General features: G+C 37.2%; 2 protein-coding genes across 3 annotated transcripts; one reads left to right on the top strand and one right to left on the bottom strand.

Moving 5' to 3' along the window:
* Positions 1 to 72: 72 nt before the first annotated feature.
* On the top strand, positions 73 to 6,837 carry LOC128232518 (uncharacterized). 2 transcript variants are annotated; one of them, XM_052946103.1, is made up of 4 exons: positions 73 to 258; positions 3,612 to 3,650; positions 5,371 to 5,422; positions 6,010 to 6,837. In XM_052946103.1, the coding sequence occupies exons 1-4, from the start codon at positions 227 to 229 to the stop codon at positions 6,364 to 6,366; spliced, it is 480 nt and encodes a 159-aa protein (XP_052802063.1). In that variant the 5' UTR covers positions 73 to 226; the 3' UTR covers positions 6,367 to 6,837. The 2 variants fall into 2 exon arrangements, with proteins under 2 accessions (XP_052802063.1, XP_052802064.1); XM_052946104.1 differs by lacking the exon at positions 3,612 to 3,650 and having other exon boundaries at positions 75 to 258.
* Positions 6,838 to 7,892: 1,055 nt separating this feature from the next.
* Positions 7,893 to 27,394, bottom strand: LOC128231450 (transmembrane protein 263-like). The gene is made up of 4 exons (XM_052944283.1): positions 27,297 to 27,394; positions 16,170 to 16,263; positions 15,802 to 15,931; positions 7,893 to 14,404 (listed from the first exon to the last, which is right to left on the bottom strand). The coding sequence occupies exons 2-4, from the start codon at positions 16,209 to 16,211 to the stop codon at positions 14,193 to 14,195; spliced, it is 384 nt and encodes a 127-aa protein (XP_052800243.1). The 5' UTR covers positions 16,212 to 16,263; positions 27,297 to 27,394; the 3' UTR covers positions 7,893 to 14,192.
* Positions 27,395 to 27,802: the final 408 nt, after the last annotated feature.

The following is a 27,802-nucleotide window of genomic DNA, read 5'->3' as shown; positions in this document are numbered from 1 at the left end:
GTGTGGTTTTATTGCAACCAATCATTCCGCAGTGGCAGACTAAGCCCAACCAAGAATGAACGATTAGTATTTAAGTTGTTAGGTAGCCAACAGACCGCAAGGTTTAAGCATTCGTCTCCAGCGTTGTCGCTTAAGCGGGTAGAATAAGCCACATGTAATTCAATCGCTGCTTGGGAGTTATTTAATCAACGAGCTATTGTCTTACAGTGGGAATATATAAGTGATCATGTCGGAGGATAAAATAGACACGGATAAAGAGTAAGTGCAGTTTGGGACTTTTGTAACCAATTTATAATGAGGTGAATACTTTAAAACAAGATAACGATATTTTGAGAGATATAATAAATGCTGATGTCAATATATATTTTATTTGTTTGCTTTATAAATGCATTTGAAACGCAACAAATTTAAAAATTGCAATAAGATATTACAAAATAGAACAGCAATTTAAAGGGCAAACTTGTTAAACATGTAAAAACAAATTGTACACGTCCTGTAGGATTAAAATAAATCGAGAATGAAATTTAAATTTCAACATGTATGGTATACTGTATTTAACGCATTACAAATTGTTTGGATTTCAGAGTGAGCGAAAAATCCGTTCAATACCTCACAAGTGACATTAAATGAATTAAATTCACAATCCATATTGATTTTACTTCTAAAAACGACCAATTAATTATATCAGTGCAGCGGTCGTGTCGATGTCGTGTTGAATTGAAATGTTTTCCTGTACAAATAATAATATTTAGCCACTGGCTCCGGATTTTCAAACTCAAACATTTTTTTTAAAAATCAAATATATTTTTCAATATTTTTTCACATATTCGGTATTATAATTTTTAGTGAGGAATTATAAGATTTTTTTTTTGATTTTATAAAAAAAATGTTTGAGTTTGAAAATCCGGTGCCAGTTTATTTAGCCTGGTATTAAATGTATCTATTAATGTATTAATGAATTAATGATGTTGAAATAAAATCACGGGCACAGTTCCACACAATAAATCAGTGGTAAAGTCTCATGCCGTGAATCGGGGTTACAAATTGGCGTAGTGAATCGGGGTTGCTGTCTCACGCCGTGATTGGGGTTACAGTCTGGCGTACTGAATTGGGGTTACATTCTCACACAGTGAAAAAGGGTAACTGTCTCACACAGTGAATAAGGGTAACTGTCTCACGCAGTGAATCAGGGTTACAGTCTCACGCAGTGAATCGGGGTTACATTCTCACATAGTGAATAAGGGTTACTGTCTGACGCAGTGAATCAGGGTTACAGTCTGGCGTAGTGAATTGGGGTTACAGTCTCACGCCGTGAATCGGGGTTTCAGTCTGGCGTAGTGAATCGGGGTTACAGTCTCACGCAGTGAATCAGGGTTACAGTCTCACGCAGTGAATCAGGGTTACTGTATCACGCACTGAATCAGGGTTACAGTATCACGCAGTGAATCAGGGTTACAGTCTCACGCGGTGGATCAGGGTTACTGTCTCGCGCCGTGAATCGGGGTTACAGTCTCACGCAGTGAATCGGGGTTACAGTCTCGAGCGATGAATGAGGGTTACAATCTCACGCAGTGAATCGGGGTTACAGTCTCACGCAGTGAATTGGGGTTACAGTCTCGAGCGATGAATGAGGGTTACAATCTCACGCAGTGAATCAGGGTTACAGTCTCACGCAGTAAATCAGGGATACAGTCTCACCCGGTGAATCAGGGTTACTGTCTCACGCAGTGAATCGGGGTTACAGTCTCACGCGGTGGATCAGGGTTACAGTTTCACGCGGTGGATCAGGGTTACTGTCTCACGCAGTGAATCAGGGTTACAGTCTCACGCGGTGGATCAGGGTTACTGTCTCACGCAGTGAATCGGGGTTACAGTCTCACGCAGTGAATCAGGGTTACAGTCTCACGCGGTGGATCAGGGTTACTGTCTCACGCAGTGAATCGGGGTTACAGTCTCACGCGGTGGATCAGGATTAAAGTCTCGACCAGTGAATAAGGGTTACAATCTCACGCGGAGGATCAGGGTTACAGTCTCACGCAGTGACTAAGGGTTACAATCTCACGCGGAGGATCAGGGTTACAGTCTCACGCAGTGACTAAGGGTTACAATCTCACGCGGAGGATCAGGGTTACAGTCTCACGCAGTGAATCAGGGTTGCAGTCTCACGCAGTGAATCAGGGTTATAGTCTCGAGCAGTGATTAAGGGTGGTGAATCAGGGTTAAAATCTCACGCGGAGGATCAGGGTTACAGTCTCACGCCATGATTCCGGGTAACTGTCTCATGCAGTGAATTAGGGTTACAGTCTCACGCAGTAAATCAGGGTTACAGTCTCGAGAAGTGACTATGGTTACAGTCTCATGCGTTGAATAAGGGTTACAATCTCACGCGGAGGATCAGGGTAACAGTCTCACGCCGTGATTTCGGGTTACAGTCTCATGCGGTGAATTAGGGTTACAGTCTCACGCCGTGATTCCGGGTTACAGTTTCACACAGTTAATTAGGGTTACAGTCGCAAGCAGTGAATTGGGTTTACAGTCTCACGCAGTGAATCGGGGTTACTGTCACACGCAGTGAGTAAAGGTTACTGTCTCACGCAGTAAATAAGGGCTACAATATCATGCAGTAAATAAGTGCTACAGTCTCACGAAGTGAATTGGGGTTACAGTCTCGGGCATTGTATAAGTTATTGTCTCACGCGTTGAATAGGGGTTACTGTCTAACGCAGTAAATAAGGGCAACAGTCTCACGTAGTGAATAAGGGTTACAGTCTCGAGCACGGAATCAGGGTTACTGCCTCGAGCAGTGAATAATGATTACTGTCTTACGCAGTGAATAAGTGTTAATGTCTCAATTAATGAATAAGGGTTACAGTCTCACGCCGTAAATATTGCTTACAGTCTGGCGCAGTGAATCTGGGATACAGCCTTACGCAGTGAATCGGGGCTACAGTCTCACGCAGTGAATCTGGGTTACAGTCTCGAGCAGTGAATCAGGGTTACTGGCACTCGCAGTGAATCAGGGTTATAGTCTCATGCAATGAATTAGGGTTACGGTCTCACGCAGTGAATCAGGGTTACAGTCTCATACCGTATTGAATCAAAATTATTGTCTCACGCAGTGAATCAGTGTTATTGTCTTAACCAAATAATTATGGTAAAATCACTTTGTGAATCAGGGTAAGAGTTCCGTGCAGTGAATCAGGGTTACTGTACCACGCGGTGAAACATGGTTAAAACAACTTGGTTAATTAAGTAACAGTCTCATGCAGTGAATTAGAGTTTTACGCCGTGAATCAGGATTATAATCTCACGCAGTGAATTACAGCTTCTGTTTCACGCAGTGAATCGGGGTCACAGTCTCACGCTTTGAATAAGGGTTTTTCACGCAGTGAACACGGATTTCTGTCTTACGCAGTTTATAAGGGCGTCATTCCCGTGCTCATTATTTCCATTCGATAAGCAGTCGTTACTTTTATTACAATACTTATGTAGAAGAACAAAAAGGCCAGTAACTACAATTTAAATTTAAAGATGCACTGTGTTACAACTGGAGATGCTTACTGGAACTTTTCAACGAGGTGAAATGTTGGATAATATCATTTTTGTTTCAGCTTAGGAAGACGCGAACAAACCCCTCTTGAACAGAAAAGGTCTGTGTGTTGTGCTGTGTATTGTAGGGTTGCATAGCACTAGATTTGCAGAACCACCACCATGCCCCGCCCTGACAAGATGCTGTGACGATTAATACTTCGTCAGTTCCCTTATTTAGACGTTATACAACTTTTCCTCTGCACACCAGTCCCTAGGCAACCATTTGACCAGTTTACCGATAGACTCGTGTACTTGCTTTTACCAGGGTATTTGACAATTAAACAAATTACATTTATAGCAATCTCTCAGCTCAATAAAAACAGTCTCAAGGTACTTTTCTGTCAACTAAAACGCTGCGAATAATTTGGATTGATAGGGAAGAGGCGTTGTATTTTATTGTCTATTTGAAGTCACCGAGTGGTGTTTGATGTAGATTCTCACGTTGTACATTAACATGTGTAAGGACCAGGCACACGCACCGATCTTTTCTAGTTTTAAAACAATATCCAAGTCCATAATAGTTATGTGCACACGTAAATAGAACACATGAATTAATTGATATGTGAATAGTGCAACCCCTAACGTGACTAAGCTACATGGCTGCAGTCCAGGATGATACAACCGACAGATTTAGCTCATAAAAAGTCTTCTTTGTAATTTAATGTTTTTATATGAAATAAAAGCTGTAATCAGATAAATGTTTCTCCTTGTTGATATCAGCTGTTAAATAGCATTTGAACAATGAAATAGTTAAGGAGTCGTATAACACCAGGGAACTTATCATCTACCCCTTTAAAAGACATGTTGAATAGCTGATTTCATATCAATTTACTTTTGTATCAGAGCCAAATCTAGTCTGAAAAAACGAATTACGGAACTATTTATTACACTTTCTTTTATATACTGTAGCACGTTAAAGTTGTCATATTAAGTCCACCAAACAATATATTACTTAGCTTTTCAATGGAAGGCTTATGGACAAAAGACCTAGGGTTTAAATGAACTTTGATATCCGATCCTTGCTAGTTTTCTAGATCATATTATAATGTTTGCATAGTTATTCACAAGACGGATACGTACGTTTGTAACAACCTGTAAGAAGTTCGGACGTTTTGCTTAATTGTACATGTATATGATTATGTTTTCAGGTTTTAGTGCAAGTCTGTCTTTCGTTGCATTAGGTTCAGAAATGCAAACATGAAAACATTCAATTAAAGTCGAGTCCTGTTGGCTCGAAATCGCTTGGCTCAAATTCCTTGTTGGCTCGAACTGAATTTAATGTATCGGACCGATTTCTTAATACTGATGGCAAACCTTTCCGCTTGGCTCGAATTTCACGAGACTGGAGGTAATTTCGCCGGTTAATTGGAGTTCGGGCCATCGGGACTCGACTTTATCTAATATACGGTAACCGTCATGATATTACTCTATTGAGAATGCTATTATAAAAAATATACAACATTGTATAACAGGTAAGATCGCGTATTTCGCCAAAAATGAAATGGTAACAAAGGAATCACTGGATTCCATTCATAATACTAGCAATGAAAGCCTCTAGAGACGATTCCGACATGTTGACTCTAAGAGGATTGGTTACGAAAATAATCTTTTCTTTGTCTCATTAAAACCATTAATCCGCTCCCGGTGCAGAGGATTACAGTCATTAAATTAATCTCTTCGTTATCTCTTTGGTCGACTGGATACTTAAAAGTGATAAAGAGTCAATACAAATTGAAAAAAGTTAATCCGTGCTTTGACAATGAGTTTTTCTGTCTGCAGGGCTCTCCGGCCGATTTTGAAGGACCAGTACCACCAAGACAGCTTGTTCGGGGTACGTATTGCTTAAATAAAAAGCACACATGTTTTAGTAGTTTTACAAATATAGCAAGTATAATCGGGGTACTTTATTTCATTGTGTTTCTTTGAAAAAGATAATTGGTAAAATACCAGTACTTCTAACACCAAAAACTTTTTCATGGGTTGTATGTAAATTCCAAACACGGTGTGCTTTTCGAGCGAAACATTAAGGTGTCTTTTAAATGAGGCACCTGAAAATGAACGAAATAAAGGTGCACATTTCTTTTGAATGTTGTAAGTATGACCATGATGGCCTGAATATATAGCGAGCATATAAAAATAAATCAACGTTTCTACCCATTATGGCCCATAATCGACACGGACCTAAAATACTTAGTGCTGTACAGTGCGGTAATGTTCACATTTTGAACTCGTTCCGTTCTGAGCAACTTCCATGATGAATTAGAGCAAGCTCCGTGATATGATTATAGGTATCGATAGCCCTTAAAAGCAATAGTTTGCTCAGTGTTTACATCAATGCAACAAAGAAGATATTGCGCTGTTAGCACAAGTGTTTGTCAGTTGTAAAATGCGGTGTCCCACACTCAGTTTTTTCTTCAGAATTCATTCCAATCGAAATCATTTTTCGTCGTGCACCCCGAGTGGCTGTCGGAAGCCGTCGATAACACGGATCCGGAGCCCCTGCAACGTCCCCCATGGCCGTGGGAGCAACCCCGCTACCGCCAGAACGTCCAACTACCCATTACGTACAAAATCGAGGAGTCCGAAACCAAGAGTGACGAAAACGAGACTGAAAAGGATAAAGCCGGTTCTGCACCGAGTTCCCCGCTACCCTATGCACTACCGATCGGTTATACCTTCACACACCCGAGTATAGATGACGCTAAACCGTTTTTGAAACATACACAATTTGGGGCTCCCGTAGTAGATACATCAAACTATAAATTGAGTTTTTGAAATAGTAATACATCAGTTATTGTTTCAAGTTTTTAATATTATAAGTATTATATAGTTGCATAGAAATAGACTTGAAACGTGTTTGAACTGTATTATAAAATATTCCCTGTCTTAAATTTGTTTTATTGTTAGAAAAAAATAAAGAAATACAATTAAACATGTATAGCTGAAGACGCACATGTATCAAATTGACCATCGAAGTAGTTCACATATTCCTATACAGTTAACCAACATTTATTTACAACATACCTGAAAGAGCTTCATTTCTTGTCAATATTCACGTATTGTTAATACACTCAGTAAGCATACAATTGAAACTATAATGACATTGTTGTAAAACACATGGGAATTGTTATTTGATGTTCCTTGGAATATATGTGTTCTGTCTTGATAGCAAATGCAACCTTTACCGCCACAGTATTATAAGTGCACGTAAGTTTCAATTATAAGTTAATAAAAGTACTAAGTTTTTGTCTATTTCATTGCTTCGTTCATGTCTGCCAACATAAAAGTTTCTATAAAAGTTTAAATATAACAGCGGTATGACATAAAATGCCAAGACATCGTCTTGTCCAAATACTATTATTAGTATCAAATCCCGAGTGTTGTTTACGGAAGACGTGGTTGGGATCTTTTGGCAAGCAGTTGAGGTCGTAGTACGACTGGCTTTACAGAGGATTCCGCAATTACATGCAGTCACTCAGGAGCATGTCAGTTTCTACTGTGAGAATTACAAGTAATAAGTCATAGAAATGTACGAAAATAATTATCAAATATTGACAAACTGACTGCATTCAGCCTTGTTGACTCTTAAATAATTACATGTCTATAAAGAAAATATTCATCGATCGCAATTCGTCAAAGGCTTGGTTACAGACAGGAAATAATAAGAGAGCACGGAAACTAATAATTTACCTAAATAACCAGCCTTTGTCAGTTTCACCTCACGGGGTTTATGCTATTTTAAGCAATTCTTCTTGTATGATTTGTGCGACAATTTCACCAGGTGTTTATTGTAAAAATCCATTAAGAATGCATTAAATCTGATGTTTATTTAAGAATTGCAATCAAAAATCACTATGACATCTGGTGGAACAAAAGGAATAGATAAATATAACGGACAATGAATATATTTCTCTTGAAAGTGTTGCAACCTGTACTTTATATCGTTCATCCACAAATTGCAGAATGCAGTCGCGCTATATTTGGCCACAATGCTTTCGCCAAACAAGGTAACATCCTACGCTATTCCTTATGAAATCAGCGAATTCTCAGTCCATTTTTTCCTCAAACAAATCGTATTATCTTCATAAATTTCCGCCGTCAGTCCCAAGGTGCATATTCGGTTTTCGTGCGGTTTCTGACAACAAAGGCTACTAAAATACCTCGCTTTTTGTGCAAACAATCACGCTTGACGCACTTGTCTCTTAAACCCATGCTGTTTAAAACGAAAAATATAAATAAATTCAATAATGTGAAGTATTCGCAAATATCCTCGCTTGTTTATTGTAATAAAAACATGAGGGGGAAAGTCTTGATTTATTATCTTGTCAACCTCCACATCCAACAGAAATAATTGTTATATGAAATAATGTCAAATAATACACCATAAAAGTTCCATCAAGGAATAAATTGCACATTACAAATCAATACGCCATAAAAAAATTCGAACAACATGTATATCATTTGGTATTACAGGTGTAATCACATGATTTCTACATGTTCAAGAAGATATGCTTCACTATTACTATCACCGACTACTCCTTTGGCACTAACGGTGAGAAATATATCTAGTCAATTGCATCTAAAATACTACATTTTTATAAACAGATACACTGGGATAATTCAATTTTAAAGGATCATTAAACGAAAGATGATAACATGTCATCAAATTCATTTGCACACATAGTCAACAAAGTAATGCGTAATATGGAGTGTGAATAAGTCTAGCCACGTGTAGGCTAGTAATATTCTACCATGTAACCTGTTTATTTGATGTCGAACACCTGGCTTCAGCAGGTATCTTAGTAGAATCATGCCTGACCACATCAAGATACAAGGTTTCACGAGGCTGATTCTATTTCACTTGTAATTTAAAGAGTTCCAACTAGTGCATGTTCAACACTAGCAGTATCCCTATGCCTGTCAGCAAACGCTCGTGTTATTTTTTTTCAGTTGAACAAGGCGCATAACTCGACAATTAACAAAAACAGTGTTATAGCTTTATGTGTACCAAGTTTCGGTTAATCAGTGAACGGTTTTTGAGTTAACGTCGGGTCAAGGTACAAGGCCTTTGCACGATGCTTACAAAGACGCAACGGCTATCACAATACCTCTTCTTTTCTTTCACAATATTCAAGCCAATAAGGAAACTGAAGACTGTAGGTCAAGTTTAAACGCTGGCCCGGTTGTTGAGACTTTAGATCAAGTAAATACCCTGGATCAGTAGTGTAGACTAAAGCTCAAGTATAAACCCTGGCTAGCTCAAGTAAAAAAAACTCTGGCTCAGTACTGTAGATTCTAGCTCAAGTATAAACCCTGGCTCAGTAGTGTAGACCCTAGCTCAAGTCAAAACCCTGGCTCAGTAGTGTAGACTCTAGCTCAAGTATAAACCCTGGCTTAGTAGTGTAGACTCTAGCTCAAGTATAAACCCTGGCTCAGTAGTGTAGGCCCTAGCTCAAGTATAAACCCTGGCTCAGTACTGTAGACCCTAGCTCAAGTCAAAACCCTGGCTCAGTAGTTTAGACTCTAGCTCAAGTATAAACCCTGGCTCAGTAGTGTAGACTCTAGCTCAAGTATAAACCCTGGCTCAGTAGTGTAGACTCTAGCTCAAGTATAAACCTTGGCTCAGTGGTGTAAACTCTAGCTCAAGTCAAACCCCTGGCTCAGTAGTGTAGACTCTAGCTCAAGTATAAACCCTGGCTTAGTAGTGTAGACTCTAGCTCAAGTATAAACCCTGGCTCAGTAGTGTAGACCCTAGCTCAAGTATAAACCCTGGCTCAGTACTGTAGACCCTAGCTCAAGTCAAAACCCTGGCTCAGTAGTTTAGACTCTAGCTCAAGTATAAACCCTGGCTCAGTAGTGTAGACTCTAGCTCAAGTATAAACCCTGGCTCAGTAGTGTAGACTCTAGCTCAAGTATAAACCTTGGCTCAGTGGTGTAAACTCTAGCTCAAGTCAAACCCCTGGCTCAGTAGTGTAGACTCTAGCTCAAGTATAAACCCTGGCTCAGTGGTGTAGACTCTAGCTCAAGTATAAACCCTGGCTCGGTAGTGTAGACTCTAGCTCAAGTATAAACCCTGGCTCGGTAGTGTAGACTCTAGCTCAAGTATAAACCCTGGCTCAGTAGTGTAGACTCTAGCTCAAGTATAAACCCTGGCTCAGTAGTGTAGACTCTAGCTCTAGTATAAACCTTGGCTCAGTGGTGTAAACTCTAGCTCAAGTCAAACCCCTGGCTCAGTAGTGTAGACTCTAGCTCAAGTATAAACCCTGGCTCAGTGGTGTAGACTCTAGCTCAAGTATAAACCCTGGCTCAGTGGTGTAAAGTCTAGCTCAAGTATAAACCCTGGCTTAGTACTGTAGACTCTAGCTCAAGTCAAAACCCTGGCTCAGTAGTGTAGACTCTAGCTCAAGTCTAAACCCTGGCTCAGTAGTGTAGACTCTAGCTCAAGTCTAAACCCTGGCTCAGTAGTGTAGACACTAGCTCAAGTATAAACCCTGGCCCAGTAGTGTAGACACTAGCTCAAGTATAAACCCTGGCGCAGTAGTGTAGACTCTAGCTCAAGTATAAACCCTGGCTCAGTAGTGTAGACCCTAGCTCAAGTATAAACCCTGGCTCAGTAGTGTAGACCCTAGCTCAAGTATAAACCCTGGCTCAGTAGTGTAGTCCCTAGCTCAAGTATAAACCCTGGCTCAGTAGTGTAGTCCCTAGCTCAAGTATAAACCCTGGCTCAGTGGTGTAGACTCTAGCTCAAGTATAAACCCTGGCTCGGTAGTGTAGACTCTAGCTCAAGTATAAACCCTGGCTCGGTAGTGTAGACTCTAGCTCAAGTATAAACCCTGGCTCAGTAGTGTAGACTCTAGCTCAAGTATAAACCCTGGCTCAGTAGTGTAGACTCTAGCTCTAGTATAAACCTTGGCTCAGTGGTGTAAACTCTAGCTCAAGTCAAACCCCTGGCTCAGTAGTGTAGACTCTAGCTCAAGTATAAACCCTGGCTCAGTGGTGTAGACTCTAGCTCAAGTATAAACCCTGGCTCAGTGGTGTAAAGTCTAGCTCAAGTATAAACCCTGGCTTAGTACTGTAGACTCTAGCTCAAGTCAAAACCCTGGCTCAGTAGTGTAGACTCTAGCTCAAGTCTAAACCCTGGCTCAGTAGTGTAGACTCTAGCTCAAGTCTAAACCCTGGCTCAGTAGTGTAGACACTAGCTCAAGTATAAACCCTGGCCCAGTAGTGTAGACACTAGCTCAAGTATAAACCCTGGCGCAGTAGTGTAGACTCTAGCTCAAGTATAAACCCTGGCTCAGTAGTGTAGACCCTAGCTCAAGTATAAACCCTGGCTCAGTAGTGTAGACCCTAGCTCAAGTATAAACCCTGGCTCAGTAGTGTAGTCCCTAGCTCAAGTATAAACCCTGGCTCAGTAGTGTAGTCCCTAGCTAAAGTCTAAACCCTGGCTCAGTAGTGTAGACTCTAGCTAAAGTCTAAACCCTGGCTCAGTAGTGTAGACACTAGCTCAAGTATAAACCCTGGCTCAGTAGTGTAGACCCTAGCTCAAGTATAAACCCTGGCTCAGTAGTAGACCCTAGCTCAGAAGTGTAGTCCCTAGCTCAAGTCGAAACTCTGGCTCAGAAGTGTAGATTCTAGCTCAAGTATAAACCCTGGCTCAGAAGTGTAGACTCTAGCTCAAGTATAAACCCTGGCTTAGTAGTGTAGACTCTAGCTCAAGTATAAACCCTGGGTCAGAAATGTAGACTCTAGCTCAAGTCGAAACCCTGGCTCAGTAGTGTAGACTCTAGCTCAAGGAATAACCTGGCTCAGAAATGTAGACTCTAGCTCAAGTCGAAACCCTGGCTCAGTAGTGAAGACTCTAGCTCAAGTATAAACCCTGGCTCAGTAGTGTAGACTCTAGCTCAAGTATAAACCCTGGCTCAGTAGTGTAGACCCTAGCTCAAGTCAAAACCCTGGCTCAGTAGTGTAGACTCTAGCTCAAGTATGAACCCTGGCTTGGTAGTGTAGACCCTAGCTCAAGTATAAACCCTGGCTCAGTAGTGCAGACACTTGCTCAAGTATGAACCCTGGCTCGGTAGTGTAGACCCTAGCTCAAGTATAAACCCTGGCTCAGTAGTGTAGACCCTAGCTCAAGTATAAACCCTGGCTCAGTAGTGTAGACCCTAGCTCAAGTATAAACCTTGGCTCAGTAGTGTAGACCCTAGCTCAAGTCAAAACTCTAGCTCAGAAGTGTAGATTCTAGCTCAAGTATAAACCCTGGCTCAGAAATGTAGACTCTAGCTCAAGTCGAAACCCTGGCTCAGTAGTGTAGACTCTAGCTCAAGTCTAAACTCTGGCTCAGAAGTGTAGGCTCTAGCTCAAGTCAAAATCCTAGCTCAGTAGAGTAGTCTCTAATTCAAGTCTAAACCCTGACTCAGTCGACTCCAGCTGAAGTCTAAACCCTTGTTCAGAAGTGTCGACTTATGCTCAAGTCAAAACGTGATATACATATTGAATAAAAAGTGTTTTTTGTGGTTTCCTCTCTTTGAATATGTGCGAGCCTTTTATCTGTTTCATTGTCACTTTTTATCAGTTTAAGAATTTAAACTATTCATGACTACAACATACACTCATGATACACACATGATACACTCATGATACACACATGATACACACATGATACACACATGATACACACATGATATGACTAGTTGCTAATTTTAGAAAATTGTAATCTTGTTATCTTAAAATATTTTTTTCTCTCTGTCAGAGTAGTTTACTAAATATGAGCCAAGCACTTAAAGGTATAGACGTACAAAACATTCAGTGTGATATACTTTAAAGAATAAATTTAAATTGCATGATCAAATGAATATAGATACTAAAATTGAGTATCTCTCTATATTAAATAACATTCTTCTTGCATCACACAGATCTTTCACTTATAAAGCAAGGGACATCACCATCTCTAACTAAGGCAACAGAGACAGCTATTTGTCCAACAAGTATTGAAGAAATGTTAGTTATGCAAATTACCAATGAGATTCACCTCAACTTAAAACGTAAGTGTATGATATTCATAAACTTTTGACATTAAATTTCAAATATAACAGCCAGTAATAGAGAACAAAATTTAAACTTTACAGTTGTATCAACAAAAAACAAGACAAATCAGGAAGACAGTATTCAACTATGGCACAGTTTTTGTATAATCTTACCAATCTTACTAAAAAAGGGCTTATTCATTGGTGTATCAGGAGTATATTTACTCTGTGCATATATGTATACGATTTCAACCAAGAGAATGACAATGCACAGGTTATCAGCAATGATTTTGTTTATGTTACTTAACATAAAGTGTTATCAAGATTTGTGAGTGCTTGCTGAAATGTCAGTGTCACCACTTTATATCAACCTCTTTACTGATAATTTCTTTTCATTCAGTTAACATTCCTCTACCAAACATCAGCCAATAAGGTCCTAGGCTAGTAGTAACTTAATTTTCATCTTTAAAAGTCTTTAAACGATTAATGTTATATAATTCATTCTTGTATGCCCCTGATAACCCCAATAAAGCTTAACTTGAAATAAATATGTTTAAAGTTATGTATATAGAAGTATATTTCATTACCTCCTTATTCTTAAAATAGTTAAGCTAAAAATGGCGAATCTTTAACACACAAATAATCAGTATGCAAAAAAATGATTCTTCTTAAAAGCTTATAACTGACACTGATGGTGCATGTATAAATGAACAAAATAAGTTGACAAAGTCTCTCAGATTTAAAACATGACTAGATTAATGAATAAGTGCACAAAATCCTTCCCATTCCAGCTGGGTAAACATGAATACAAATATTCTATAACAACTTTCAATTTCAAAATATATATATATATAGTAAGACTTCTTTCCTTTGCATTTGATAGCAGTAGTTTTCTTTCTATGGTGAAAAAATAAACAATGTTTATAAAAATCTGACTCTTAAAAATAGATCAAATGATCTAAATAATAGGTGACTTATTTAGGGCACTTTTAAAATATACCACCCCCTACAGAAGCAAATAAATGAAATTTACCCTTTTAGAGTCCAAATTAACAAAAAAGACACCCACCCATATACTATTTAAATAGTTGCCTTCCCCCCATGGGTTACATGTTTTACTCGAATAGCCCTTACCAAAACATGTTATTAATATCACAATATTTCTGTGGGACTTATCCAGAGGTAAAAGGATTTCAATTGATTGTCTTTGGCACCTTCTGTTACATATCAGACAATACAGTGATTAATCAGAAACAGTAATCCAAAAATATAACCACATCCTTTCACTTAACATAAATCACATGTAAAACACTTCACCACCCAATAATCAACTTAAATTTTAAAATAAACTTCACAGCTATGTACAATGCTACACATAAAGACATAAATAAATCATAACGGTAAACTAAAAATATATGTTAAAAAACTATGATATAGAAAAGTCATCAAAGTATTGCATTTGAAATGAACACACAAGTATGGTTATATCGATTCTTCAACACAAGCATGATGCACAGCAATAACTTCCAGTAGCTTAACAACATTTCACTATTAACATTATACTAGCAGACACTGAATCTATTCTTTCTTGTCTTTCTTTTTCCGAAGCATTTCTGGCAGTGGCGGGTTCTTCACATGGGTGACTACAGATGAGCCGACGTCATAACTCTTGCCTGCCGCCCACTTCACTCCTCCCACTCCATAGCCAACAGCACCCGTTGTGAAGTTGTAGAGCCCGGAGCCCAGACCACTCGACACACGCCATATGACACCGCCCTGGGCCTTCTGTTCTGTTATGAAGATAAACAAAAGTTATTTTGGTATTAAAACACAAAAATGTTATACATAATGGTTATCATTTAAACTCAGAATTATTCTAAGAAGATATAAGTTACACTTTTCAATGCTTCAAAAGTGCCCGGTCATGAATATCCTCCTTCTAGGAATAGGCTGATAATTCTTACTAAAAACAATAAAGGAAGAATGAAAAAACAAACCGGAAGTGACCTTGGAAGTTTATGTAATAAAGTCATTTCAATCAGAAACATAATATTGCCGGAAGTATAATATGTCTCTTTACTAAAAAATATATTAATTGCCCATCTAATCTCTCAGCAGATCTTAGATCTGTTTTTTTTTTCAGATAAATTGCTATCTAACTGTAGATTGTTTGTACAAGATTTTAGCATCATTATACTTAATATTTATTGCATAATATAGTACTTGTTTACTGAGGCTGTTAATTAAGACAAAGTTAACCTTCAAGAATTCAAAAACTCACACTGTAATGAAGCAATTATTAATTATTACTCACACTGTAATGAAGCAATTATTAATTATTAAGTATTTTACAAAGTTGTTATTCTCTTCAAACATGAAAACAATTTATTTTCACAACACAACATGAAACTTAATCACAGCAGTAATAAACTACTTTGGCATTAAATGACTGCATTTTACAATAATTTTATTCAGCTTACAAACCGAAATTACATTATGACAATGATGAGCAAATTTTATCATATGCCAGTGAAAATACAGCACGCTATATTGAATAATCAGCATTACGCTACAGTTGTTTGCAAAACCTGTATCAGCAAACTGTAGTATCATGTGTTGAGTGCTACCAGTAACCTTTTACAGACTGATGTTTTTTACAATATAAAATTACTTTTTGCAACATATTTTTTTCAGAAATTATTCTGAATGTATTGAAGAAAATGCACTAAATTCCTAATGTGATTTATGGGGCCTTCCTGAATGTGGATTCAGGGAAATGTTGAGTTAATTTTAAGTGCAGTGTTGTTGGTTTATAGCAAAAGGTGTGTGATTAAACATTGAAATGATCAATGGGGACATATAATAAAGGAAATTTATGATTATAATAGCTTTCTGACTACCTGCTTCACCTCTCGTTCGGTATTTTAACATGCATCGATTCCGACCACATAAGGATACACATTTACACACCAAACTCAACCTGATACAAAACCTCAGAAAAGTGACCCTGTCATCTTACCCCCTATGTATTTTTTTTTAAACAATTCTAGGATAGTAGGACCACTTTCTAGCATGTCGAAAAATAAAATAGTAACAACTGTGGGGCTACCCCAGTGGAAATACTGCATGTTCTGTTTAAGCTTTTTTTCTGAAACTTCACTCATAGTTCTAAGAATTGAATGAGTACCTGATTGTTCATCTGTTTTCTTGTTGGAGGTAAAGTCCATAGAGTCATGCTCCTTCACATGTTCCGGATTGTCAAGAACATCATTCTCTGTCTCCTTGGTAACCACCTCCACCTGCTCCGACGGCGGAGACTGCAACAAAAGTGGATCAATCACCCAAAATATAGTAATAGGTTTGTGATCTCATTTTGCGAATTATTGTGCAATTGTGGTGCTTGACAAACATCAGCCCTAACCAAAGTATACTGTATGTTATTCAGGCTAACACTCTTATAAATGTATTTTCTCTCTTTAAGCGGAAATTTGACTGTTTCAAATAAGGGGCATACATAAAAGCAATTTATTTTAGCAAGTTACAGTATGGCATTACCTTTATGATGCATGATTTCACTGTCTGATACAGGCTCGTCATCCCTTATTTCTCAAGTTGTTGCCTTTCATCAACATGAAAAATCTTTATCTTGCTGTAACAGAAGTATAGTAGTAGTTTTATTCGTGCATTATGTCAATAACAGTACATTTTACATCAATATAAGATATATCACATATTGTATTTGCATGATATTTAGATAAGTTATATCACAGAAAGTTTTACATGAAATACATAATACTAGATCTACTAAAACAAGTATTACTTCTGGTGTTAATGATAAAGCTACCTAATTTATTACCAAATTAGGCAAATCAAGTTTTACCAAATAAAGTTTAACATAATAAATGACATTGCACAGGATAACCTGTAAAGGTTATTTCCAATGGGGTCCATGTCTAAGGTATTAAAAGCATGGACCGAAATGACACTTGATTTGTCACTGACATTGGATGCCGTTGAGGCTGTTTTAAGATTATGACCATTCAAAGCTTGATGATAGAGTGTGTTAATGACCATGACCTACTCTATGACCTCAAAATCCATAGGAGTCATCAGCTGGCCACCAAAAATCTAAATGTCAAGTTTGAGGGCCATGGGTGCAGGCATTGACAAAAATCACACAGACAAGGTTTTTTCGTTCAAGGTCACTGTAACCTTGACCTTTGACCCGACGACACCTAAAATCATAAGGGGTCATCTACAGGTCAGACACAACACCAAGTTAAGTTTGAGGGCCATGGGTGCAGGCATTGTTGAATTATCACTGGAAACATTTTCGCATTCAAGGTCACTGTGAACTTGACCTTTGACCCAATGACTCCTAAAATCAATAAGTGTCATCTCCTGGTCAGGCCCAACTTCCATGTCAAGTTTGATGATCATAGGTTCAGGCATTGTTGAGATATCACTGGGAGAAAAATGGTAAACTTTTTTGTGTTAAAGGTTACTGTGACCTTGACCCGATGAACCCCAAAGTCATGAGGGGTCATCTACTGGTCAGGCCCTACCTTAATGTCAAGTTTGATGACAATAGGTCCAGGAATTGTCAAGTTTGCTTTCAAGGTCACTGTGACCTTGACCCCTAAAATCAATAGGGGTCATCTACTGGTCAGGCCCAACCTCCAAGTCAAGTTTGAGGGCCATGGGTGCAGGCATTGTTGAGTTATCACTCGGAAAACCTTTTATCGTTCAAAGTCACTGTGACCTTGACCTTCGGCCCAATGACCCCTAAAGTCAATAGGGGCCATCTACTGGTCAGGCCCAACCTCTGAGTCAAGTCTGATGGCCATGGGTGCAGGCATTGTCGAGTTATTACTCGGACAAACTTTTACCATTCAAGGTCACTGTGACCTTGACCTTTGGCCCGATGACCCCCAAAAACATTAGGGGTCATCTACTGGTCAGGCCCAACCTCCAAGTCCAGTTTGAGGGCCATAGGTGCAGGCATTGTTGAGTTATCACACGGACAACCTTTTACCATTCAAGGTCACTGTGACCTTGACCTTTGACCTGATGAGCCCCAAAAACAATAGGTGTCAGCTACTGGTCAGGCCCAACCTCCAAGTCAAGTTTGAGGGCCATGGGTGCAGGCATTGTCAGAGTTATCACTCTGACAAGCTTTAGTCTACCAACCGACCGACCGACCGACATGCCTGTGCAAAGCAATATGTATACCTCTTCTTCGAAGGGGGGCATAATTAATATATGACATTCATCACAAATAAACTACTATCAGTATCACATAATTATATAATATACCACAAATTATACAAATAGTTAAGGAATATTTAAAAATTACCAAAGTAACTATATAACAAGAGGCCCAAAAGGGCCTATGCTCTACTGGCATGGCTCTTGTGGTCATTTTCAATCCAGAGCATGTACGTTTGAGTAATAGGCAACAAATATATAGTTCACTTTTAGTGTTTGGGTTAGCTGAAAACGCTGCACGTTCAACATCGGAGGACAGGAAGTCTTGTAAGCAGATTAGTTGCATGAACTATTTTAATATGTGCCAAGTAAAGGTAATCTGAGGGTAAAATATATTTGCCTTCAAAACTGTACTCATCGTCAAAATTTCATTTCTGTAGCTTTAAAAATAAAAAGTCGGTCAAAGTCAAGGACATCCAAGGACAACATTAATGCTTGTTTAACATTAATGCTTGTTTGCAAAACTGTTCACATGGTCAAAATTTCATTACTGTAGCTTTAAAAATTAATAAGTAAGTCAAAAGGGGTGGGGCCAGCTTTTGCCCAAGGGGCATTATTTCAAATGTTTTCAATTGCATCATATGATGCTCCACAACAAATATCAAAGGTATGGGCCTTGTGGTTTGAAACAAGAAGATTTTGAAAATATTTCTTGAATAAGTCTCTAGGAAAATTGTGACACCCAGGGCAGTGCCAGTGTTGACCCAAGGGGCATAATTTGAACAACCATGGTAGTGGACCACTCAATAAAGCCTTGTTCAAAATAGCAAGGATTTGCATGGTGGTATCAGACAAAAAGGTTTTTAATATTTCCCAATTTAATGGGCGGGGAGTCCTTCCTTTACAAAGAAAAGAGAACTCTTCCCTGGGCCTCCGCCAACGTCGCCGAGGTCGTTTGCATTTGCCGCACTGGTCCCTTACGGGACAATCTCCGTGAGGGGGGGGGGGGGGGGGCAGTAATGACCTCAGGGGCATAATTTGAACAAATCTTGTGACTTTTCATGTAAACTTGGCTAAAAATAGACTTCGCTCATGTAGACTTGGCTAAAAATAGACTTAGCTTAAAATAGCATTTTTTATACTTTCAAGACCCATAATCCAGGCATGCATGGGCAGATCTGGCTGGTTTTCAAAAGGAACCAAGTTCTAATGGATATCTAAATACAGTACAAGTTTCATCGAGATACAATCAAAACTGAAAACTGTATCATGTTCACAAGCAATTGTTTACAGACAAACTGATTTTTTAATACTTTCAAGGCCCATAATCTAGGCATGCATGGTCGGATCTGGCTGGTTTTCAAAAGGAACCGAGCTCTAATGGATATCTAAATACTGTACAAGTTTAATCGAGATACAATCAAAACTGAGATCTGTATCGTGTTCACAAGCTAGTGTTTACACAATAGCATTTTTTAATACTTTCAAGGCCCATAATCTAGGCATGCATGGTCAGATCTGGCTGGTTTTCGAAAGGAACCGAGCTCTAATGGATATCTAAATACTGTACAAGTTTCATTGAGATACAATCAAAACTGAAGACTGTATCGTGTTCACAAGCAATTGATTACAGACGCACGGACGCACGAACACACGGATGCACATACTACGTACACATTACCATCGCATGAGCTCTTCTGGCCTTTGGCCAGTAGAGCTAAAAATTGTGCGTATTTTTAGAAATAAACATGTATTTATCTAATACATAAAAATTATGAATACAAAAAGACAGACTTTTCAAACTTCTCCATCTCCTTTAAGAGGTGAGTTTTGACTAATTTCTTAAAAAACATACTTTGATTCTGTGTCTTTGATGTTATTTGGAAGCATGTTCCAATCCCCTATACCATTATAATAAAAAGAAGCTGCTGTAAAACCACCATTATGTGGGACATAAAATTTAAAGTTGGATCAACTGCCATATGAGTGAACCTCATTACATTTGGCAAAATTATCCTTCATATAACTTGGACATTTGTTATAAAATATTTTGTGTACATGATTTAGCTTAAGTTGTCTACATCTTTGTTCGACATTTAAAAATCCAAGATCAGAAAAACTTGCCACTGAAAGCGAGGTTCTACAATGAAAATTATTAATAAAACGAACAATTTTATTTTGTGCCAGCTGGAGTCTATTTTTAGACTTCATGGTAAGGCCACAGTACCAAGATGATGAAGCATAGTCAAGATGACATTGACCTAATGCATTACAAAGAGTTTTCCTAAGAAATTTGTTTAAAAATTCACCTTGTCTATATAAAAATTTGATTCTAGAGTAAACCTCCTTAACAATATTGTTCACAGTAGATGAAACTGACAAATCAGAGTCCAAAATTGACCCAAGATATTTATTTGTCTGAATCTTGAGACATGATTTCATGGCCATTACATTGAATGCTGAAATCCCCTATTTTGCCAAGTTTACGTTTGGAGCCAAAAAGAATGCCTAGATGAAGGGATAATTTGTTATCAGTTAACCACATGCTGCAGTTTTGCAATTCTTGACCAAGAATTTGTCTAATAATGTCAGGGTCTTTATGAGGAAATAAGATAGCGCTGTCATCAGCATAAAGTATAAGTTTGCATTTAGAACTGATGCTTGCATTAACACATATATAAGAAAATATATTCAAACAAAATGTGTAGCAGGGAGCATACCTAGGGCTGTATTCAGAAAGCTTCTTAATGGAAATTTCAACTTATGTGATTTATTTATTTTTATTTTAAAGAAATGAATGGTTGTAATACCCTCATTTTTTCGCTTTTTTCAATTTGGATATTTCTTTTTCTCATTTTAAAGCTGCACTCTCACAGATATATCATTTTTACAACTTTTTTATTTTTTGTCTTGGAAAGAGCAAATTTTTGCGTAAATATCTGCAAACCAATAATAAAAGATTGCTGAAAAAAAAAAATAAGATCAAAGATTTTCATATTTCTGTTCGAAAATTAAAGTTTTATGGTTTAAACTGTTACTAACGGTTTAAGAAAAATACATAAAACATCAATTTTTATACTTATATATAAAGATCTGTGATCTTAATTTTTTTCTGCAGTCATTAATTACTGGTTTTCATGGATTTTCGCAAAAATTGGCTCGTTCCAAGACAAAAAATAAAAAAACTTGTCAAAACAAGTTGTGAGAGTGCAGCTTTAATGTTTTGGATCAAAAACATTGTTAGTTTTCTTTATAATTAACTTTTTTCACTCAGGTAAAAGTTTCACTAAGATGCTTTATGATTCCCAGGAGACTAATAACACAAATGAAAAGGTTCTTGCTTCTAACAGTATGGGGCAAATGAGTACATGATCCAAAACTGGTTTGCTCAAGGAGGTAAAAATAAATCACAGTACATAGGAACATTTCTCATCATTTTTATTTATTCACTTACCCCCCCCCCCCCCCTTAATTTCTGAATATCATATACATAAGCCTACAATACCTGCCTACATGACTGTGATAAACAGTGATTGAATTAAGCACAATCACCCCCCCCCCATTTTATTTTTATTTTTGGGCTCTGAAAAAGGCTGTCTGCTATAAAATAATATGGTCTGTTGGGTAACAGGTATCATTCAAGCGCATAAGTAAAGGTATCATTCGAGTGAATGAGGAAAAGGACAATCCAAGTGAATGAGAAAAGGTGTCATTCAAGTGTATGAGGAAAGCCATCATTCAAGTGTATGATGAAAGGTGTCATTCAAGTGTTACTGTATGAGGAAAGGTATCATTTAAGTGAATGAGGAAAGGTATTATTCAAGTGTTTGAGCAAAGGTATCTTTAAGTGAATGAGGAAAGGTATCAAGTATCATTCAAGTGAACGAGAAAAAATGAATTTTTTTTTTATCAATTATCTAAATAAAAATTGTATTCATTTAAACATTATCTTGTAATTAGTATTATAGTGGCACAATGCATGTGGCTTCAAGATAGACCTCATAAATAAATAACAACTCGGCCATCTCCGAGGTGTTCCGATTGTTGTAAAACTGTGAACCGCAGCCTTGCAGGTGCCCTTCATGTATATATATTATGTTTTGACAGTATGAAATGAAAAAACCCCACATCAAACTGATAATTATATTTTTGTTTTTATGATATTTTATTGACACCATATGGCAGATTTCACAAAAAAGGCAATTATTTGGCCCATTTGCTTTCATTTATTGTTATTGCATGTCAACATCATATATACAGCAATTGCCTTTCCCAACCCAATAAGAACACCTAATAGAAGTGATTTGTATTAAAATAATGAAAATATTGTGTTAAATAAGGTAAAAAAATGTAAAAATATGCCGATATTTAGGACAAAAAAGACAGAAAATCTTCCCGGTACCAATATACCACTTTTTTGAGGATGCTTTTCAGTAACATCTGGTAAGTATTTTATTCTTGTCTGTTGAATAATGTTTGCAAGAAATGTTAATTAAAACAATAATATATCTAAAATGATTGCATTTCGTTCGTAATATACTTAAATTTTCCGTAATTGCGCATGGTGATAACGTTACGGTAATCTGTCCTCGAATTGTTGTGTAACATTAGCAGACATGATCCACTGCTAACTGTTTTAAGCCTAAACACACCTTTATTAAATCACTAAAAACAAAGACTACGTGTCGGATAAAAACAGTATTGCATGTAACAAGAAATTGGTCATTCCCGATCATAAAGTTTTTTAGGTCTAAAAATGTGTTAATGTAACGCAAAATCTATTCTGTCCCATTTTAGCACCTTTTCTATTCGTGAATAATTTACACCGACTGAGGGTTAACATCCAGGTAGCGATTACTTTTATATTGGACTGGTTCACAGTTGACATTGAAATGATAAAAATAGTGGTGAATACCGTTGATAAAAACTTAATCCAAGTTTGGCTCATTCTGTCCTTCGATGTAACGTTAACATTATGTCACGCTAGCATTAAGACAAGCGCTTAATAAAGCAAGAAAATCGTTGAAATTTGATGACTTTCCCCGAGTCAATCATTCGAACATAACAATGTCGTCTGTAAACTATCGTTTGTAAGTATTCATTCATTAGGTACGTAGTTTATATTGAATTCATACCGCTTTTGTGTTTGATATCGTTATTTATTGGACAGAATTAAGAATGCAAACGTTATAAAATGGACAGAAATATAGATGATAACGTGACAAATGGACATAACTGCAAATGTTACATTGGACAGAAACCTTCTTTTTTTTATAAAACACATATTTATGTTTTGTTTTTTTGTGATCCATTGTATGCTTTTGATACAAGCTTAACTGTTTAATACTTAATCTGAATTTGATTAAGTAAACTGAATGCTTATGTTATAATTGGGACAGAAATATGTTTGCTAATGTGACAAAAGGACTTTTCCCCTAATGTTACATAGGACAGAAGCAGAGTTTGACATCACCAAGAGAGAATGCTTGAGATGAAAGTCAATATTTGTATGCTCATTTTGTGATTCATTGTGTTTCTTATTTGACAAATCTTATTTTTGACACAAACTTGTGTTATATATTGTATCTTTACCTTATTTTAGTCACCTGAATGCTAGTGTTACATTTTGGACAGAACAAAGTGTGCTATTGGACAATAGGACATCTCCCCTGGTGTTGTTACTTTTGGATTCCTGTTTGAACCCCCCCCAGAGTATATAAAAGTTTAAGAACATTGTTTCTGTGCTTCTAAAACTGTTCAATCTAGTGACTGTTTTTATTCAATTTAAAACTGTCCCAGATTAAATAAACTGAATGCCAGTGATAACGATAAATTAGTTAAAGGCCTGGTTAAGGTCCATTTTCATAATAAAACATTGAAAACTGCACAGCAGGTCTTATCAGATTGGAGATATGATAAGACTTTTTCTATTTTCCCTGAACCCCACCCCTGGACCTAGGGTGTGTGGTTACAATTGACTGGTGCATTATGACCAGTGGTATTGTGGCGCAAGTTGACGAACTAAATGTTGTTCCATGTGGAAGGAGTCTGATGAATAGATTTACAGATAATAAATTGACGTTGTATTCTTGTAGTATTTCAAACAAAACTGTTTTTTGAATGTAGCAAAACAATAAGAAGTGTTAGTAAAAGTAGTATCAAAAAGGATCTGTTGCTAAAAATTTAAAATGTTTGAATTTATGGCATTTACGTTTGAGTGTTTTGTTTTAGTTTGTAAGATTGTGAAGACAGCTCTGTGAATTTAATCTCTCAAATCTGCTCCCTTGGTAGAAAACATTACGTATTGTGTTAGTTTTGTGAGGCAATGAGAAAGTACCCCTGGTGGGGATCAAACCAAACACACGACTTCTTGTGTTAGAGGCAGACATATATAACTTAGAACACTCTCATATCTCAACAGAAAGTATGTAATAATTTTATTATCTCTTTCTGAACCATACCCTTGAAGACAAGAAGATGATGTGTAAATCGTCTGAATTGTTTGACTGTTGCAATTTACTTACATTAAACATTATTTTATAAGAATTGTCCTTTGCTGTGTCGGGTTGGATTATATGCAAGGTTACCGCAGGTGGGGTGGTTCTTGTTACAGGTTTTAAAGTTCTGGATGTTTGTTTGCCTTTTTTATGATAAGATCTTTTGATCAGTGTTCATGTCACTCTGTAGGCATTTACAGTTCGGGGTAAAGATTTCTGATCAATCTCTTATGACACTGTGTATATGTAAACAACCTCTGTAAATGGATCTTAATCTAATGCACCAGTCAATTGTAACCACGCCCCTCCCCCCCCCCAGGTCCGGGGAATAGCGGGGACTTTGACTTTCGGTCCATCAAACCCTGGGTAAAATCCCCGCCCTGCGGGGACGAACTGATGGTAAAACCCCGGCCAAATGTCCCCCGTACCCCAGAGACTCTATATAAGTCAATATCTCCGCTATCTTGGCACTAAGACAAAACCACCGCACTCACACGGCCATGCGGGGCCACCTGGAAAGTAAAAACACGGCCCTTTTCCCGGCTATCCCCAGTATACCCCCGGACCTGGGGGGCCGTGGTTACAATTGATTGGTGCATAATTGCCTAATTGTCTTATCAGATCTCCGATCTGAGTATCCTGCTGCGCAGTATGGGATATTTTAAGATAGAAATGGACCCTTAATGGCCCTGAGCCGATAAACCTACCGGTAAACACAGGAAATTGGCCCCTACTGTCAAACCAGTGTGATTAGAAGGAGATGCACAGCGGGGGATTATCATGCCAAATATTCCTTAAATTAGGCCTTAAAAGGGGGAGGGTCACTTTTAAAAGGCTTAAACTAGGCCTTTAAGACACACAACAGTCTGATCTTTAGTTCTGTTGTTGGTTTTTCGTATTGGAAGTTATTCTATCCAGATTGGTATATTTTTTTACGAGACTGTTTAATCAAACTGCTGCGGGAACAGTGTTTCCAGGATTCGTCATTCAGTCTGACACCATATAAACTTAGGTCAGCAGTGTATTTATAAATCAGCATGAACAAAACTAGTAGGAACTATATGAGAAGCAATAGAATTATATTGTAACAACAGGTTATTAAAATCTCAAATGAGTAAAACATTATAACAACATTTAAACTAAATGAAGAGTCAAAGAAACTATTTTCAACTGTAGAAGCTCATAAAATGTGTACGTCTGTCACACTGCAACTTCGTCAAATCTTGTATGATTATTATGATTTTTTTGTGATTATCAATTGACCGTGTTTATCAATCATTTATATAGTTTGTTTTATACTGTATCAAGCTCAAACAGTCTGTGGTAGGTCTGTATTTTATTTTGTTGTGAAACATTCTGTCCAACTGCTAATGTGACATACTGCTAATGTTACTCATTCTGTCTTGTGGTAACACTAGCACATACTCGCAATTAGCAATTTATAATATATATGTTTAATATCAAAGGTAATGATAGTTGCACCATACTAGAGACATTTATATTACCACAACAAAACATTTATGTTTATAGCTTATCTGATCTGATATAAAAAGAAAACCTATGTTTGCAGAAAACATTTTCTGTCTTGTTGTCCAATTAGGGTTTGTTTCAATAAATTTATTTGAGAAAAACGAAACAATCTTTATTTTTTGTCTGTACAATCTGTTTTATAGATAAATGAACCATTTAGTGCAAGACAAAATACTTCTTTGGATCAAAATATTAAAAAAAAACAAGTTTTTACCGGCAATATTGTAACACTAGCACAAATGGTATGGTGATACAAAATTCTTTTTTTTATAAAAATGCATGAATAAATCATTGCAAATGTTCTAAAATATGATAGATAAGAAATTGCTGTAAAAGATTATGTTGAAATCACAAATCTGCAATTAATTTTAAAAATCAATATTCGCCGGGAACTTTTTGGTCACCAAAACGTGAAATCTGCCATATGCTTTAACCTGGAATCCCGATCGGACTAACTACCCACTTTTGGTACAAAACAATTTGTACGTGAGCGATTTGCCATACCAATAATGATAAAAAAATCTGTCAACGTACTATTATTTGGACTAACTTGAACACAACACTCTTATTCGTGAATCAAACTCAGAGTAACATTCTCCATGGGAGAATATACAAAGCACTCGTGATGCAACAACCCTTTATAAATATGAAATGTGCAAATTAATGATTCTGTGGCTAGTCTGTAGACTAGTCTAAAATAATAGACATGTTATACGGGATTCTTCCAATCCCTAACGTCTCAACAGGAATGTGCAAAAAACGGGGGTGTTTTAAAAATATTGAAATTGTTTTAAGTGAAGTATTTTATGGTTGAAATTGATCATAAAGAGTTATATTCATATTTTACCATGTAAGTGAAATGTTATTTTGCACTAAACAAGCATTTAGTGCATTAAAACAAGTTGTTTACCTTTCCAATAAAATGAAAGTTGACTGACACAGACAACAATTATGCGAAGGGTAACAACTCGGCCATGGCCGAAATGTTCCGAGCAATTTAAAACTGTGCCCTAAAGCCTTGCAGGTGCCCTTCATGTATATATCGTTATGTTTTGACAGAATGAAATGAAAAAAAAGCCGTCAAACTCATAATTATAAGTTGGATATTTATTTTTTTGTGTACGGAACTAATATAAAATAACATTATCTGGTAATATTTCTTGTTTTTATGATATTTTATAGACGCTATATGCTTTAACCCGGAATCCTGATCGGAACAACTACCCACTTTTGATACTAAACAATTTGTACGTGAAGGATTCGCCATATCAAAAATCTAAAAAAATCCGTCAACGTACAATTGGACTAGTCTGTAGACATACTGGCAGTGAATCAAAGAAGTTGACTTCAATCATCCATTTATCAAATTCTCGCTTCAGTCACCGAGAAGTGTATCTTTACGTTGGTAAAGATTTCCCCTAATGTTGGATGAAAAAATACAATTTACCTTGAAAACCTCTTCAAATATTAACATTTGCCACGTTGAAATTTCACTGTGTTTACAATTTTCATGAATTCTTCTAATATTTTGTTACCACAAATTTGATTGGTTAACGGATATGTTTCTTAGCCAACCAATACACGTTTAACAACTTCACATCAGTGATCTGTACACAGAAAAAAGTCCAGTTCAGCAATCGCAATCTTCCATCGAAATGAACTTATCACTTCATGTCATCTAACTGACTAGTATACAACTTCATTGGCTGATGCATTCACAATGCTAAATCTGACACAGGGATTATCGGATGAGTGGCAGTAGGCGAAATTTTAAACACCAGCGAAAAGTGAAGAATTCTTAATGATTTACGTCTAGTACTCAATGACTGCCTACCTGCAAATTCATTGGCTTAAAAAGTAGGTCGTATTCTAATCTTACATAAAGTTTGAAAATAGGAATTAAGAAAATAACATATTCGTAGGTAAAAAAATAAATGCTTATTCCTGTTAAAC

This window comes from Mya arenaria, chromosome 4 (assembly GCF_026914265.1).
Source record: "Mya arenaria isolate MELC-2E11 chromosome 4, ASM2691426v1".
NCBI classification, from domain to species: Eukaryota; Metazoa; Mollusca; class Bivalvia; order Myida; family Myidae; genus Mya; species Mya arenaria.
This window is presented reverse-complemented; position numbering and strand designations above follow the sequence as displayed.